The sequence below is a fragment of the Eretmochelys imbricata genome, chromosome 2, assembly GCF_965152235.1.
Source record: "Eretmochelys imbricata isolate rEreImb1 chromosome 2, rEreImb1.hap1, whole genome shotgun sequence".
Classification (NCBI taxonomy): domain Eukaryota; kingdom Metazoa; phylum Chordata; order Testudines; family Cheloniidae; genus Eretmochelys; species Eretmochelys imbricata.
Window position 1 is genome coordinate 18,293,064 of NC_135573.1, and position 18,858 is coordinate 18,311,921.

The following is an 18,858-nucleotide window of genomic DNA, read 5'->3' on the forward strand; positions in this document are numbered from 1 at the left end:
CCATGTCCTCGGGGTCTGGTGAGACTCTGTGCCGTGGTGGGGGGGTGTCAGGCGCTAATGGGGAGCATGGGTCTATGTTTTGGGTACCCAGAGGCAAGGGTGCTCCTAAACCACCTGCACGAGGGGCAGAACCAGCCCCTGCATCAGCAACCTGAGAAGGGAATAATCTCCTTTACTGATAGTACTGCACTGCTAAAAGATGCTCCGCTGTCCAACCCAAGTCCTCATTGTCAGCTCCACCCAGAGGCACACAGTAAAACATATTGGATGTTTTCTCACAAATACAACATCTGCTAGTACAATTTCTCAGAAACACTTAAAGTGAGGACCAGAAAATCCTTCTGTTGTTTAACAACTTTGTTTTGCGGGGAGGGAAGACTGGCTATCCGATTTTGTTTTTCATCCTTCATGGAACTTCCTAGAGAAAAGGCATAGTGGGGAATGAATCCGGAGACCTGTTAAATATTCAGGAATAGTACTGAGAGTCTTTGATAATAAGTCATGAACAGCGGGAACTTTAGCGTTTCAAAATGGCACGGTGAGGACTCTTGCCTGACAATTTTTTGTGCTTGTTATCCCAAATCTTTGGTGTCACTGCATGTGGGGAAACATTTACACTTCTTGAATAAATGCTTTGACAGCCAAACACATTCTTTTGTAGTGAGTGTGAAGGACAGGCATTTGCACAGTAGAAGCAGCAAGAAGCATTAGCTTAAGATGCAGACACAGAATCATTGGGTATGGAGAATTACTGACTTAAACAGGCATTTTTCAGTGCAAGGTTTTTATTATTGGATTTTTAATGTTTCCTATTAATCTTTTGACATAAATTCAAGGAGACAGATGCCTCTTCAGATTTAATTTTATTTTGGTTGACAGATGTATTATTAGGTTCTCTTTTTATGCATCTTCATATCTGAAGATGGTGTAAAGTTCAGAAAATTCAATGTGCTGGTTTTTATCGGAAATTATAGCAGTAGCTTTGACACACCCCAATGAATTTGATGGTATTAGTGTCATGCTTCCTTGGAGCTGGGAAATGCTCACCCTTACATATCCGGAGGTCAAAGGCACTGATTAAGAATGCCTACATTTGTTCTGTTTATGGAAGGGAAGTTGGCTGGTAACTACTAACTTTGTTTCATAATTAACACTCAGATATTTTCTAATCCCCACATGATCTCCCCCAAGGATAATGGTAAGAGACTCCATTAAAATAAGAAATTATTTTCCTTCCAACCCCAACTTAAATGATGTAACCTTCTAAATTTGAAGACTCTGTGAGCATGTTAATTCATTTCTCAAATATTAACGTTTTGATATGACTGTTTATCCTGTTAGAAAGGCCTTGTCTACACAAGCTAAAAGATGTATTTTTCAATTAAATTAATTTGATTGAAAATCCCCCTTAACATTCATGTGGACACATCTTTTAGATAGTTTGAGCAGGTAGTGTTTTAGCCAAACTGTTAAATATCTGTACAATTTTATTAGACAAAGTTTGTAAAACAGCCAGTATATAGACTCAGAGTTTAAAAACAGATGTGCAAATAATTTTCCCAAACATTTATTGTGATTGTATACATCATTGTGGGATTTGTAAATGTGAGTGAACATTTTCTGCATTTAGCAATTTGTGTGCAAATATAGTATGCACAGTCAGAATAGTACTTGCAATTGGGTACATGTGTTTAAAAAAAAATCTGAGCTGATGGATGACTATTCTGTTCGCAGACTGAAACATATAAAAACATATACAAAAGAACTTGAAAATGTTTTCAGATAAAGGCAAACTTATGGGTAGTTACCCATAATGGTGGTATTTGTTAAAGAGAACAGGGTAAATATCTTTATATCTTCTAATGACTGCAGATGGTAAGGGTCTCAGTATTGTTTAATAGAAAATATGTTGAGACATTAATTCCATTACTGCTTTGGAGAAGGAATCCCACTTATTGAATAACCAGTCTCACTCCTGTGTGGTCTCCCTTCCAAGTTTTGAATCACCTCCAAACTGCTTAGGAGAATTGATGCAATTGCAGTTGAAGGTATGGTGGCTGTTCATGACTTTCTTCTAGTGATGTGAGGACAAACTTTTTGTATGGATATGAAAAGCTAGAATGTGTGTATTTCATTTTACTGACATATAACTCAAGACCATTGTAAAGATATTCCTTCCTGGATGCTTGCGTGTATATCATCTGAATTGCAACAACATTGTATTCAAGGATAACAATCATGTTCTAATATCTGTGAGTCATAAGAAGGATGGGATTTAAAAGAATGCTAACAAACTGTATTAAATGAAGAAGATATCAATAAGTAAACAGTAGCTCATGTTCATGATCCTCCCCACACCCCTACCCCACATCCCCCCAGTCATATCTTTCAAAGGCTAACCTGTGATTATCTCCAGAATCCCATTCTAGGATATTGTTTTCAAACGTCCTTAAATTAACAAACATACTGACTTAAAATACACTTTTTTTATATATTTTGTGGAACTTTCCCTTCAGCCCTGTGGAGCCCAGGTTTGCTAATGACCTTCAGGTCTGAGTTGTTGGTTTTATTTTTTTAAAGCAACAATTGACAAGCTACAATTGCTCCATATCTTTTGTTTGTTGAACTGTAAGAAAGGCCTTATTGACCCAGAAGCCAGCATATGGGCAGGGATGGTGTCCCTAGCCTTTGTTGGCCAGAAGCTGGGAATGGGTGACAGGGGATGGATCACTTGATGATTACCTGTTCTGTTCATTCCCTCTGGGGCACCTGGCATTGGCCACTGTCAGAAGATAGGATACTTGGCTAGATGGACCTTTGGTCTGACCCAGTGTAGCCGTTCTTATGTTCTTAAATTGCTCCCCAAGTAATGTTCTATTGTTTGTTAGGGAAACTGAAAATTACCTTGATCTGTTTTCTGGACCTCCTTCATCTGTTAATTTTAATTTCACTTTTCTTGTTTCCCTGAATGTCCATAAGTTTCCTATATTTTTTTTAATGCTTCTGTTTCCATCCATGTACATGCTGATTAACTCTTTATGGATCTGAATTTGCTATTAGTGTGGAACTTTTTTTGCCACAGGTTCAGCTACATTAGATAGTGAAATGAAACAAAGATATGAGTGCAGCATATTTGTTTAAATTATGATATTTATACGTTTTTCTTTAAACTCAACTAGTGCTGCTTCTTTTTTTTTCCTTAGCTCCAGGGCTTAAGCCACAATGTTATCTTCACTTTGGATTCTCTCTTAAAAGGAGACTTGAAAGGAGTTAAAGGGGTAAGTGTTCAGTGAGTACTTTCAGGGGAACATTTTCAGGGTTGCCTAGATTTCAGCTCCTTACTATCTACCCATTCATCCAGATTCTTATGTTGGCACTTATTGTCATCATATCTGCATGGATTCTGCTAAGTATAATTGAAGGTGCATGATTAAAATTCCACTTGGAAAATATGTGGTTCATATCTGTCTTAAGATCCGTGAGAGAGGAATATTTGAAAAGATTTAAAAGAAAAGACTTTTTAAAATGCCATTTATGATTTTTGGAATGATATCTTAATTTTAAACCTACAATTTGAAAGTGTTTATAAACCTATTTTAAGTGCATTTTCTGTTTCCTAAGGATCTTAAAAAGCCTTTTGACAAAGCCTGGAAGGATTATGAGACCAAATTGTAAGTATTCTTCATTTTGTCATAATTCATACAAAGAGAGAAAACACTTTAATGTCAGAGAAGGAAAACCTTTTACATTCTAACCTTGATTATTATGATACTGAGAATACCTGTCATTTATCTTTGTTTCGGTAGATGACTCAGACTTATTTAGCAGGTCAGTAACATTTTTGGATTTTCATTCTGGTTCAGAACTGTTCATTGTTACCATTGATGAATCTGTAAAGATGAAGGATTAAGAATGGGTTTATTCTCAATGCCATGAACATCACATTAGATATATAACCTTCAGTGTTAATGGAAATTCAAGCTTTTGTGTATTCTATTGAAGAGTTAAACCTTATGCCTAATATTCCTCTGGAATAAGGAAGAAGACTGGGTTGCTGATCAAACCATTAATTTTCTAGTTGGGACTGTACATTTTTAGTTGGTATACAGACATACAAGCTATACACCATACATATAATATCTAGACATTATAGATACAATAAAACTTCTGTGGACATGTGACACAGGTTTTATAGATTAAAAAAATCTTAAAACAGCTGCTCACGCGCTCTAGTCTTAAACAGTATATAATAGAATAAAATAGTCTGTGTATACAGAAGGAATATTAGTTATAAGAAGTGATGAATAGTCAGAAATGAAAAAGTAAATACAATATATTACTAAACCATACATTTGCAATATTTTTATGTGTGTAGACTAGTTGTGATGAAAAACTAATTTTAAATAAGTTTACAAGGAGAAATCATGTATCGCTCTGGGAAGCTTCAGTTCATAATGCCCCTAACTCAATGTGTGGTAGTAGTTTTATTTCTGACCCATCCCTTGGTGCATAATTCAGGCATCTGGGCCCATGATAATCTGTTACAGTCCATTCAAAGGAAACTTGATGGAAGTGAGTTCTGGATTGGCATTAGATTTTGGAGTGTTATATTAAAAATTCAGTGACTCTTACTGAGTGTGGCTGTAGACACTGGGACAAGGTTAAAAGGATGGTTGGATAAGTGATATAAATTTTAAAAATATTTGATGTTTCACTCCATTTGTTTTATGGAAACATGCTAATGTGTGAATATGATGTAACTGGAATATGCTTTATGCAAAAGGACTCTTGTACGGTATCATAACAAAGGTTATAACCTACTGAATATATTCCTCCTATTTGTATGCATGTATCATTCTTGTATCTGAAGCTAGAAATATGAAGTATAACTCTGAGGTCCTATTGTAATTATGCAAAGTGTGGGCCATTAATGGTTTAGAATCTTGATGGCTCCCATTGACTAGGACAATTGGTTGTAAATGGTTTATTTACCTGCAAACCTTCCTGTGTACATGTGGGCCAACCTTGGAAGAATGGAGACTAGGGGTTTTACAGTGACATGTGACCATGTCACATGGCACTGGAATCCATCTTAATCCTTATACTTTTCCACTGAAGAGGCGGGTGTGGGGACAAGCACAGACAAAAGATTCCTGCCTTATGCCAAAGCTATAAAAGGGGGTGGAGCAGGACAAAAGGGGCTGCCAGTCATGGAAAAAACCCTGCTTACTACCTGAGATGTCTGCTGCATCTAACAAAGACTGTACCGGGGAAAGGATTGGACCCAGACTACGAAGGAGTCTATTCTGTGAAAGAAACTTATTGGAACATCTTTGAGTGTGAGATATTACCTGTAGTCAGTTTCCTAATGTATTAAGCTTAGACTTGCATATTTTGTTTTATTTTGCTTTGTGACTTACTTTGTTCTGGCTGTTATTACTTGAAACCCCTTAAATCCTACTTTTTAACCTTAATAAAATCACTTTTGTTTATTAATAAACCCAGAGTAAGTGATTAATACCTGGGGGACCAAACAGATGAGCATATCTCTCTATCAGTGATATAGAGGGCAAACAATTTGAGTTTACCCTGTATAAGCTTTATACAGAGTAAAATGGATTTATTTGGGGTTTGGATCCCATTGGGAGCTGGGTGTCTGGGTGCTAGAGACAGGTAACCTGCTGAGCTATTTTTAGGTAAAGTCTGCATTTTTGGGGGCATGGCCTAGACCCTGGGTCTGTGTTGCAGCAGGCTAGTGTGTCTGGCTCAACAAGGCAGGGTTCTGGAGTCCCAAGCTGGAAGGGAAAATCAGCTCAGAGGCAATTTCAGCACCTCAGGTGACAGTCCCAAGGGGATCCTCTGTGACCGAACCTGTCACAATATTATTTTGGATAAATGTCAGCAGTGGTGATTTCATTTACGATAATTAGTGTATATTTCATGTGGGGAATAATAATGTGATTTAGGGAAGCTTTATTACTCTGTTTATCTGTCTCGTTACTTACGTTTCTCCTATTCATCACATTATTTGCCTTGCTCTCTATCTATAGTTATATGTAAGCAGAAAAAACAAAAGGGAAAGAAAAGTCAGACCAATAAGAATAATTGATTTTTATTAATCATAACTATATAATTTTAGCACTAAACACAGATATTTTCACATTCAAGTCTCATTACAAATATTAGTCCTTGTAAATTAATAAATAAATATTCCCATCTTCCAGAGGAATCAAAGGCAAAAGGATTAATGTCCAAGTAAAAAATGGCATCTTTTTACTAAACTGTGTGTATTCAGTCACATCTGTATATGAAATTACTTTTTATTCTTGCTAGCTCTGGCGAGCTGTGGCTCATTCTTCCATAAATATGTTAAGTATTTCTCTGGCCCGTGCATTTTCAGTGGAATAGCTGATTGTATACATTTGCAATTGCTGGGTCAACTTCTACATTTCGTGATACCTGTGGAATTCCACTAAGGCCATTTGGGTTGTGCAGGTGTCACTAAGAGCAGAATTTGGTGTATAGAAACTTTTCTGGTGATGCATAAGACAAACAGAACCCAGTTTGTCTATCAGATCCTAAGCTGAGTTTCCAGGGCTGACAGAAAAATATCTTTCTACTTCTTCGAGGAGTGTCCCTGTGGGTGCTCTATTTTGTGTCTTGATGCCCTGCGCTTGTAATCGGAGATTTGTGGTAGCAGTGCCCAGTTGGGCCGTGCACGCGCTGTAGCCATCTCACACCGCTTCGAGCGGTTACATAGCGGTGCGCAGCCAACTGTCCTTCAGTTCCTTCTCTACTGCCTTTGTCTTGAGTTGGAGCGATCAGCAGGGCCCTCTCTTACCTCCTATAGGATTAATAGAAGATAGTCCGTAGTTGTTTCTTGGTACTGTTAGTTTAGCTGTAGTTAGCTACCCTATCCCTTTGCCTTACTATAATTTCTTCTATTTCATTCAAAAAAAATTTTTTTCCTTTTACCTTCCCTATCTACTCCTGTTTCTCCATGAGGCAGACAGCTATAGCTTCAAACAGGGTTTATCCCTGTTTTTTTTCTTTAAGAGACCGACACTCTCAGGCATGCCCAGCTCACCTAGCTTTAAATGCTGTCTGACTTGCAGACTCTACATACTGGTCTCTGACGGCCACACACAGTGTGTCCACTGCCTCGGTGAGACTTACATTATTCAAAAGTGCCCACACTGCAGAAAGCTGACAACCAGGGCAAGAAAAGCCAGGGATCTCCAGCCTAAGCCCCTCATGATAGAGAAATCCCACAGGCCAGCCTCGGACCCCAAGTCCAGGACCACCCACTGGCCAATGGCCGCCGCCAGCAGCAGCTTCTGACAGGGGTTTTGCTTCAACAACGGCTGCCAAGGAGCCTGTTCCGATGAAATGAGCTGTAGCTCATGAAAGCTTATGCTCAAATAAATTTGTTAGTCTCTCAGGTGCCACAAGTACTCCTTTTCTTGTTCCAAGAAAGACTACCAAAAAGTGGTCGCAGACATCCTTGTGCCGAGAATCGCCTAAGAAAAAGCAATCTCCAATTGAAAAATCTGCCCCAGTACTGACAGCATCAAGAGCGCCAGACTGTGCGGCACCGGGAACGTCCAGTACCGAGAGTTCTAGAAGAACTAAAGACCCTATGTGGGCAAGCTCAAATGGAGGTTCACACAGTAAAGTGAAACCTTTCAGCTCGGCACCCATGGAGCCGAAGAAAACCTCAGCACTGAGCAGTACAGTGGTGCCACCTGCTGTACGTATATCTCACAGCTCTAAATTCTTGGCACCGGCAGCTGCAACTCATACTCCCGGGCCATCCATAATGCAGTCTCCGGCACAGAGCCTCACTGTTCTGCAGCAATTCATGAGACATGCAGACCCGATAGTGGCCTCAACGCCTGAATCTCCTCTACTCGGTACCGAGGGTACCCCATCCAGATTGATACCAAGTCAGCTGAATACTCATTGTAGATCAGCCCCTCCTATCTCTAGTGATGAGGAAGAGGATGCTGCAGTAATATATACTCTTTGCCACTCCTCACCCAAGCCTGGACCATCTCACCACCAACCACCTATAGATATGGGAGGCTGGTATAGTCACCCATGGGCACTGCCCCCCATACCATTCCCACCTAACTGGTTTGGCCATACTGGGATCCATGGACAATGTATAGGTCCCAACACCGCAGGACCCGAGCCGGCCTAGGTCCAAAACAACATGCTTCCCTTCACTAACTGTCCCAGCACCCTCAGAAACACAAGAGGAAGAGACTGAGGAACCTGAGGACAGAGCTGAACATGACACTTCGCCACCTACTCACCTCTCATCTTCTTCACCGGACGAAACCATAATGCTACCACCCACCACTACAGGGGATGATTTCAAATCCTTTCAGGACCTCTTCAAAAGGGTAGCTGAATCTCTAGACATTTTGTTAGAACAACTATCAAAAGCCCAACATAATCTCACGGACATACTTCAGACATCCCGAGCAGCAAAGATAGCCCTGCCAGTTAATGATACTATCATGAAGCCTGCAAAAATAATCTGTCAGACACCGGCTATAGCAATACCCTTATGTAAGAGGTCTGACCAAAAATATTATGTGCCAGCTAAAGGGGCTGAGTTTTTATCTGCACACCCTGCACCAAACTATTTAATAGTAGAAGTGGTCAACCAAAAGGGGAAAACAACACCAGTCCAGAATGACCCCATATGATAGGGATTGGAAAAGGTTTTTTGGACGAAAAGCCTATTCCTCTGCTACATTTAATTCCGCATAGCCAATTATGTGGCCCTGCTGGCAATATACGTATGCAATATGTTCTCCAAAATGTCTGAATTTATTGAAAATTTTCCAGATGGCAAAAAACAATACAAGGCGAACATTTCCAAAGGGTCTCTTATCAGCAGGACAGCCCTACAGGCCTCCCTGGACTCTGCAGTCATGGCCGATCCATTGCGACATCTGTGGTCATGCACCATGCATATTGGCTCCATATCTCCGGGTTCCCAAGGGAGGTCCAGGCAATGGTCAAGGACTTACCCTTCGAGGGTCAAAAACTATTCACAAACAAAACTGATGTGTCACTATGCACTCTAAAAGACTCTAGGGGAACTTTAAAAACCCTCCGGGCATTTATGTACCTGCAAACAAAAAGAAACGGCAGGGTTTACAGTCAGATTCCGGTCAACTCCATACTCTCAACCCTACACTCAGTACGACCAACGGTGTAAACAAAGACAGAACAGATGTCGGCAGAACCAAGATCAACCTTCGACATCTCAACAATCCCACTTCCAGACAACAATTTTGAAGGTGTGGTTGAGGGCACAAGACCACCACACTCTCGAACTCTGGAAGTAGAAATGGTACCCCATCCATTCAGAGACCGCCTTGTCACCATTTTACCCAATCTGGAATACCATCACAACAGACAAATGGGTTTTAGAGATTATCCAAAAGGGTTATTCTATCCCCTTTATTTCTATCCCTCCGACCCACCCCTCTGCCCCATCTCTCTTCAGGGACCCCTGTCACGAGCACCTGCTGCAACAAGAAATAAACCACCTCGTACAATTAAGTGCTGTGGAATCCGTACCATTGCAGCAAAAGGGGAGAGGTTTTTATTCACACTATTTTCTAACTCAGAAAAAGACTGGTGGGTGGAGACCCATACTGGATCTATGCAAACTCAACAAATTAATAAGAACACAACGTTTCAAAATGGTGACTCTACCTACAATAAATCCAGCACTAGAGAAGGGAGATTGGCTCTTGACCCCCCACCTCCAGGACGCATATTTCTATATTACCATATACCCAGAAGATTCCTGAGATTCAGTCTAGGGAAACAACACTTGCAATACAGAGTACTACCCTTTGTGCTATCCAGGCCTGTTCCGAGGGTTTTTGCCAAAGTTCTTGCTGTCGTGGCAGCTCACCTCCGCAGACGTGGAGTAATGATATTTCCGTACTTGGATGACTGCCTCATAAGGACACCAACACAGCAAGAAGCAATAAATGCCACACAGAGCACGATAACCCTTTTCACAAACCTAGAGTTGTAAATAAATGCACAAAAGTCCACACTGGTTCCTGTCCAAAAGTTGGAATTCATAGGAGCCTGCCTCAACTTCCTGACAGCAACAGCAACACCACCCCAACAATGCTTCCTCACACTGGTCAATCTAATTTTGATTCTGATGCACAGCCCACAGACATCCGCCAGAACATGCTTATAACTCTTGGGGAATATGTCAGCAACAACGTTTGTTGTCAAACATGCCAGACTCCACATGAGATGCTTGCAGCCGTGGCTTCGAACAGTGTATATACCGCGGAGACACTTTCTCAACAGATGCCTCACAATGCCACGCAGAGTAAAAGACTCTCTAACATGGTGGACACAGCCAAAGAACAACTGTTCAAGAATCCCTTTTCTACAAAGAACTCCAACAATGATAATCACAACAGATGCTTCCCTAATAGGTTGGGGGGGGTATATCTACTCAACAATATGGTCCAAGGCCACTGATCCCCAGCGGAGTCCAACCTGCACATAAACCTACTGGAGCTAAGGGCAGTCCAAAATGCATGCAACCACTTTTTCCCTCTAATCAAAAACAATGCCATCAAGACCCTCACACACAATATAGCGTGCAAGTTTTACATAAATCACCAAGGGGGAGCATGATCATTCTCTCTATATACAGAGGCAATATGACTTTGGAATTGGTGCATCACCAACAACATAGAGATATTGGCATCCTATCTTCTGTGATGTTGGAATACAACAGTGGATGTCCGAAGCAGGGACTTCTCACAAACCTATGAATGGGAGATGGATCCCAGAATTCTAAAGTCCATGTGGGGGTTCCCCACCATAGATTTGTTTGCAACAGCTCAGAATGCCAAGTGCCCATATTGCTTCAGGGTGGGATTGGGACATCACTCTCTAAGAGACATTCTCCACATAAAATGGGATGCACCACTTATGTATGCATTTCCTCTCACCCCACTTCTAAGCTGAGTCATTCACAAGATCGAGCAGGACAAATCCAGGGTCATTCTCATAGCACCTACATGGCCCAGACAAACATGGTTCCCATACCTGCTTCAGATGGCGATGAAACTGCCTCGAACCCTTCCCTCACCTTCTGTCACAAAATGCAGGATGCGTCCATATCACAATCTCGCAGTACTCCACCTCAAGGCCTGGCTAATCCATGGCTGACTGGGGTTGAGGAGGCCTGTTCAGAGGAAGTAAAAGATATATTACTGAACAGTCAGAGAGCAAGTACAAGAAAGAAAGATATTCATAAGTGGAAACGATTCAGCACCTGGTGCCAAGATAAACAGATCTTACCACAATTGTCCCCCCTGCCGAGGATCCTGGACTATATACTGGAACTTAAAAAATCAGGGCTATCCACTAGTTCCATCAGAGTATACTTTGCTGCTATTACATCCTTGCACGACAGGGTGGACAGAGTCACTTTGTTCGCCCAACCATTAAATGTTTCCTTAAAGGCATTGAAAACACTTACCCCACAATAAGAAACCCTACATCCATGTGGGACCTCAACCTTGTTCTGTGCGGACTCATGGGAAAGCCGTTGACCCCTTGCAGCCTGCTCTTTGTTGTATTTATCCATGAAAGTGGCTTTCCTCATTGCCATCATGTTTGCCAAATGGGTGTGGAGAATTAGGTGCCTTAATGGCAAACTGACCTTATACAAGATTATTTAAAGATAAAGTAACTCTACAACCGCATCCCAAGTTCCTACCCAAAGTGGCCTCCCCCTTTCATTTGAACCAACCCATTTATTTACCTGTGTTTTTTCCAAAGCTACATGCGGACAGGAAGGAGACTTCATTCCACACACTGGTTGTTTTCAGAGCATTAGCTTTCTACACTGAAAGAAAAAAAACATTTAGAAAATCACAGACTATTTGTTTCTATAACAGAACACTTGAAGGATCAAACAACCATCTCAAAACAGAGACTGTCCAAGTGGATATCAGGATGTATCCTGTTGTGCTACCAATACAACAAGCTACAACCTCCAGCAGGAATTCATACACACTCCACCAGAGCATCTGTGCCCTTTCTCAATAATGTCCCTGTCGCTAACATTTGTAGAGCAGCTACCTGGACATCAGTCCATACTTTCACTAAACACTATGTTATAGAGCAACAATCAGCATCAGTTGTCCACTTTGGACTCTCATGGTGTTATCCACCATCAATAGAGCAACTCCGAAGGCCCCCTCCTTCCCCTCTGCCCCCCGCCCTCGCACTGAGGGGCACTACTTCAATAGTCACCTAAAGTGGAGCACCCACAGGGACACTCCTTGAAGAAGAGGTTGTGCGGTAACTGAGGTTCTTCAAGATGGTTGTCCATGTGGGTGCTCTAGTACTCACCCTCCTCCCCTCTACTCCAGAGTTTCATGTAGATTCTCTGGGATAGAGAAGGAACAGAGGGATGGTTGGCTGCACACTACTGTGTAACCACTTGGAGCAGCGTGAGATGGCTACGGTGCATGTGTGGCTCAACCGGGCACTGCTACCACAAATCTTCTATTACAAGTGCAGGGCATCAAGACACCTAAAGTAGAGCAGCCACAGGGACAACCATCTTGATGAACCCCAGTTACTGCACAAGATGAGTGACTTTCTCTTTTGAAACAGTTTTCCACTTAAAATTTGAATAAAGTTTATCTGAATTCATTAAGACAAAAATGGAACATGGTGTCATGTTAGACTTTTCAGAGAAGAATCACATTTTAAGTAATTTGCCAAAGGCCAAAGAGGGAGTTATGATCAGAGCCAGGATTAGAACTTCAAAGTACTGTACTCTGTCTACTAAAACCATAATTTTCTTTTTAAAAAATCCATCAAAAAGCACACTTTTAAGGAAATAAAAGAGATAAGAACAGTTATGGATATGTCAATAGTATGGACATTTTCCAAAATGTAGGAGGGATCAGTTTTTGCAGGTGGGTAAACTGGTCAATTGGGAAGCATTCAGTTATCATAAAGTTCTGATCTTCAGAAAGCAAAACTCTTTTTGTACTGATATGGCACCAGCCCAAGAAACACACAAGCTTAATGCTTTGCCAGACATTTTTAAAGGTTTCCAAAAGTTCAGCTAATGTTCTTTAAATGTGTCAAGAGAGGATGACAGATTATTGAGAAGGAAAGCAGATGTCTATTCAAATTTTGTTGCTTTGTATTGGGAAACTAGATTTGCATACAATGGACTATATGTAAACTGCAAAAGAGATGCACTGAGACCCTCTAAAACTACCCAAGAGGTCCAAGGCAGGCCTCCTAATCCCAGCCTTTAGTTTTAGCACTTCAAATTCTTGGTTTGGGGTATTTTCTTTTCTGGAGAAGGTAGCCAGTTGCAGTCATGTCATATTTACAGAATTGTCTGGAGACAAGTTTCATACAGCAATTATTTAGTAGCTGTGAGTTCCCAATTTAGAGTATGCAGAATGTTTGACTAAGAGTGCAGACTCTTGTTTTCTTTGAGTAGTTGCAGACATGTATTCCATTCACGTGTGCAGGCTTCCAGTGCACCAAAGCTGGAGAACTTTGTCAAGCAGTGCCCTTGTGGGCGAGGGGGTGCTTGTGCGAAGTGGCTCTAGCCCCTCCCCTAGTTATTTCAGGGCAACACTATACTGATCCCCTTCAGTTCCTTCTCACTGCCAGTGGCTAGAGTCACAATGTCTCGTGGTGATTTATCTCACTTCTGCTTCTCAGTTTTCTGGGAGTTCTTTGCATATATGTGTTCATTCATATATTTAGTGTAGTTTTGTAGTACTCTGAGGTTTAGTTTGTAGTATTTAGTTAGATTAGATACTTATCTTGGTGAGTGCCCTCCTGAGCATTTTAAGCATTGTCTGTTGTGTGGGATAGCTATCCCCAAGAATGACCCCCACACGTGATGCTTGTTCTGGGGAGAAGGGCACTTTAAAGAATAGTATTCTGTCTGCAAATCATTCAAGAAGAGAATGCAGGTGACAAGGAACTTCTGCTTAAGGCAGTACCTTTTGGAATAAGCTATGAGGCCTGCTTCAGCACTGGGGACCTTCACTGATCTGATGTCGTAATCCCCTTTGGAGCCGGCATGAGATGTTACTCTGGGTGCAAGGTCTGATGCTTCCCCTAGGAGGAAGAAAGACAGTTCTCCTTCCTCTGGTCCTCCGAGGAAGAGGACCCACAAGATGAACCAAGACGACTACAGGGATCAGAAATGTTCCTTGTTGTCTTCTCGGAGGAGTGCTGATCAGCACCGTTACTCCTCCAGAATGTAAGATGGAGCTGAGCCATCTAACTGCTCCCTGGTTGCGCATCAGGACTAGATGGATATCATACTGTTGACTCTAGTTCTGGCCATGGGGTGTCTGTTGTCTCTAATACACTGACATACCAGGTGATGTCAAACCTGCTCTGCATCCCTAATTCCCCAGCGGTTCAGAGGCACTCAGCTGCTGTGGCTTCTTCCTTCTCTGTGCCCTTGGCACTGTCTGGGCTGGTCGCAGAGTTGTCTCATTCGTCAGCACCATAGTCCGCATCACCTGAGACTCAGAGTGCAGAGTTGCAGTTAACTTCCTTTATGGTACTGGGAGTTCATCAGTGCAGTGCTATCTTCAGCACGAGTGATATCTCTATTATAGACCCTATCATCAGTTTCCTCAGCTCCGGCACAGTCCTTTTTTCCGGAGCCTTTTAGAAATGTGATGCCTCATCTGGCATCAAAGGCATCAGCTACTCATTCATCTTCAAAAAGAAAAGGAGTACTTGTGGCACCTTAGAGACTAACCAATTTATTTGAGTATGAGCTTTCGTGAGCTACAGCTCACTTCATCGGATGCATACCGCGGTATGCATCCGATGAAGTGAGCTGTAGCTCACGAAAGCTCATGCTCAAATAAATTGGTTAGTCTCTAAGGTGCCACAAGTACTCCTTTTCTTTTTGCGAATACAGACTAACATGGCTGTTACTCTGAAACCTGTCATTCATCTTCAATACTGATGCCATCCCTGTATTGGGCTTTGGACAAATCTGATCATTTGTTTGTCCTATCTGAGGTGGCTCCTCTGCTATCACAGGATGATTTCCAGGGCTTGCTGAGATCCAGTTCAGGGACATCTTCTGCCCTTCCCTCATGTTCAAAGCATTGCTCTTGGAAGTCTTCAAGACATCTTTAGTACTGAGATTGGCACTGTTTCTGCACTAGGGATAAGTGCTCCTGACTCGGAACCTACTGGCCAGCAATGCTTTTCCCTTATTCTCAGTGGTCTCCTTGAAACTCTTGGGATATTCCTCAGTCTACAGTTCCAGTCCAGGGCAAGATCACTGATCCCAGTTGCAATTTCTGTTCTCGAGCCACTTCTGTTGCAGGTACGGTCTGAAGGCATCCCTTCTGAGCCAATTCAACCTGATGCTCTTGCACAGGAACCAGTTTCCCCCTCAGGAGCCTCCACTGGCCCTTTTTCATCACCAGACAACTCAATGGTACCAGACTCTTCTTCACATGTGCCCAAGGATTTCAAGTCATACCAGGACCTTCTCAGGTGTGTGACCTCTGCCTTGAGCATTCAGGCTGTTTGTGCAAGAGAATACACAACGTCGTTGAATAATCTCCAGTCATCAGCACCAGGGAGAATGGCCTTCCCAATAAATGAAGCTCCCTTGGAGCCTTCAAAGCCCTCAGAGAGTACCCCAGCTTTGTTACTTTCTACACCAAAGTGTTCTGAGAAAAGATTGTATATTTCTATGAAGGGCTTTTAAACCCATCCAGCTCCTAACTCTCCCTCGTGATAACAGTGGTGAGTGACAGATTACAACAGGAAAGGTATAAGACCACTCTTAAGGACAAAGAGTCTAAGAGCTGGACTTTACGGGGAAAAACAATTTACACAGTTTTTTTACAGATGCACATTGCAAACCAACAGGTACTGTTATCCAAATATGACTTCCTTATTTGGGATTGTGTGTCTAAGTTCATGGATAAGTTGCCAGAATCCTCCAGTGTAGAGTTTAAGACATTAATTAAGGAGGGTCGTTGAGTGGCCAAAATGTCATTGAAGTCAGCACTGGATGTGGCAGGGCCGTTGTGTGGCCAAAATGTCATTGAAGTCAGCTCTGGATGTGGCAGATGCTTCATCCAGAGTTGTGGCATCAGCTGGAACCATGAGATGGGCCTCATGGTTGCAAAATTCTGGCATAGCTCTGGATCTTCAGCTGAGTGTAGAGGACTTGCCCTTTGGTGGTTTTTTGTTTTTGGGAGAAAACCAATGAGACCTTACATTGCTTTAAAAATGTACAGGCTACTTTATGTTTGTTGGGGGTTTGTACCCCAGCCACCAGGAGCTCTCATTGTGGGGCCTTTCTGCAACAGCAGCAATACCGCTCACAAGGTTTTTCCGGCAGATGGCCTTCATTATTAGACAGCAGGACTTCTCCTGGAAAGGACATAAATCGCAGAGGAGGTCTTCTGGGTCTAACTTTAAACAGACAGCTTGTCCTCCACCATCATCAAATAAGCAACCAGTTTGACTTTCAGATCCAGGACAACATTCCAGTCATGACCTCCATGCCTCCATCTCCTGAGTTCGGGGATGGGCTGTCTCACTTGTACAGTGCTTGGGATGCACTAACCATGGACAAATGTGTTTAAGTACCTTGAGATTGGTTTATGACATTCAGTGCCTGTGCATCCCCCTCACCAGTCCCTCTTCAGGCATCCCTCTCATGAGCATGTTCCTTCAGCTGGTCCAGACTTTGCTTACTCTGAGACCTATAGAGGAGGTCCCTCTACAGCATCAGGGGGGAGGATTTTATTCCCGGTATTTCCTGGTCCCCAAATCCAAGAGAGGGATGAGACCTAGTCTCAGTCTCCATGGCCTCAACAAGTACATCAGATACATGACTTTCCATATGGTCACTCTGGCATATCTCCTTCCTATGTTAAATCACAATGACTGGTTTGCTGCTTTGGCTCTTCAGGATGCCTGTGTCCGCGTGGTGATTCTCCTGGGCCAAAGAAAGTTTGTGGTAGCAGATCACCATCAGTACATAGTGGTTCCCTTTGGCCTGTCCTTGTATCCAGACGTTGTTACCAAATGCATGTCTGTAGTGACAGCATACCTCAGAAAGAAAGGAATTCACATCTTGCCATACCTGGATGATTGGTTTGTGAGAGACAGATTCCAGGAACAAGTCCTCTTTCATGTCCACTTCGCATAACGTATCTTCAGTCGTCTCGGTCTCATCTTGAACAAAGGGAAGTCAACATTAATATAATAACATCAAATTCATTGGGGCCCTACTAGATTCCACAAGTTTGAGAGCATTTCTGCTGAACAGTTTCTAGCAATTTGCTAGTCATGTCTGACACTACAATCTCAACCCTCAAATATGGTTCATATATGTCTAAGGTTACTAGGCCATATGGCCACATGCAATTAGGTAGTCAAAAAGGCAAGACTGTGCCTTTGTGTCTTTCAGGTGTGGTTGAGGTTGGTCTGTCACCCGAGTTGTCAAACATTGAACAAGCTTGTCAGAGTGCCTCTCAATCCTGCATTCCTTGCAGTGGTGAGCAAGGCATTCAATTTCCTCTTCCTCCTCCAACCAGGACTGGAGTCACTGATCCCTTCTCAATAGGCTGGGGAGTGCATCTGGGGATATTGAAGATTCAAGGTTTGTAGTTGGACCAGGAAGCTTCCCATCATATCAGTCTCTTCACAGTGCCTTCCAAACTTTCCAGGATCACATTGGGGCACAGTGGTTCATATACTCACAGACAGTAACAGAACAATGTATTATGTGTACAATCAAGGAGGAGCATGCTCCAACCAGCTGTATCAAGAGGCAACGAAATTCTTCAGTATCAAGGAGACCATAATTCCCACAGCCGCTCACTTACCTGGAATCTGGAATCAATTGTAGACTCACAGGCTTTAAGGCCAGAAGGTACCATCATGATCATCTAGTCTGACCTCCTGCATGTCATAGCCCACAGAAACTTACCCGTCCACTCCTATAATGACCAGGATCTCTGGCTGTGTTATTGATGTCCTCAAATCTTGATGTAAAGACTTCAAATGACAGAGAATCCACCATTTACTCTAGCTCAAACCAGCAAGTGACCCATGCCCCGCACTGCAGAGGAAGGCGACCCCCCGTCCCAAGTCTCTGCTAATCTGACCCGGGGGAAAATTCCTCCCTGACCCCAAACATGGTGATCAGTTAGACCTTGAATATGTGGGCAAGACCCACCAAGAAGCCACCTGGAAAAGAATTCTCTGTAGTTACTCAGAGCCCTCCTCAACTCCAGCTGTTGCAGCTATTTGCTGATATCAGTCACAGATGAGCCATATGGCCATTGTAGGCAACCTTATTATACCATCCCCTCCATAAACTTATTAAACTCAGTCTTGAAACAAGATTGTTTTTTTGCCCCCAGTGCTCCCCTTGTGAGGATGTTCCAGAATTTCATTCCTCTGATGGTTAGAAAACTTTGTCTAATTCCAAGCCTAAACTTGTTGATGGCCAGTTTATATCCATTTGTTCTTGTGCCAACATTGGCCCTTAATTTATACAATTCCTCTCCCTCTCTGCTCTCCATAAATATATCAAAGGAATAAATACCAATCATATTGCCCTTCTGTCTTCCTTTTGTTAGGCTGAACAAGGCAAGCTCCTTAAGTCTCCTCTCATAAGGCAGGTTCTCCATTCGTCTGTTTGTCCTGGTAGTCCTTTTCTGTGCCGGTGCGAATTCATCTTTCTTAAACATGGGAGAACATAAATGTACACAGAATTTCAGATGAGATCTCACCAGT

At 42.4% G+C, this 18,858-nt stretch overlaps 1 protein-coding gene across 3 annotated transcripts in view; it reads left to right on the forward strand.

Moving 5' to 3' along the window:
• ASAP1 (ArfGAP with SH3 domain, ankyrin repeat and PH domain 1) overlaps window positions 1-18,858 on the forward strand; it is a 333,180-nt gene that overhangs the window by 163,864 nt on the left and 150,458 nt on the right. For all 3 annotated transcript variants that reach the window (XM_077809790.1, XM_077809791.1, XM_077809792.1), the window contains 2 exons: window positions 3,204-3,278; window positions 3,622-3,671. In XM_077809790.1, coding sequence (XP_077665916.1) covers window positions 3,204-3,278; window positions 3,622-3,671 — 125 coding nt within the window. The remainder of the gene's footprint in view (window positions 1-3,203; window positions 3,279-3,621; window positions 3,672-18,858) is intronic.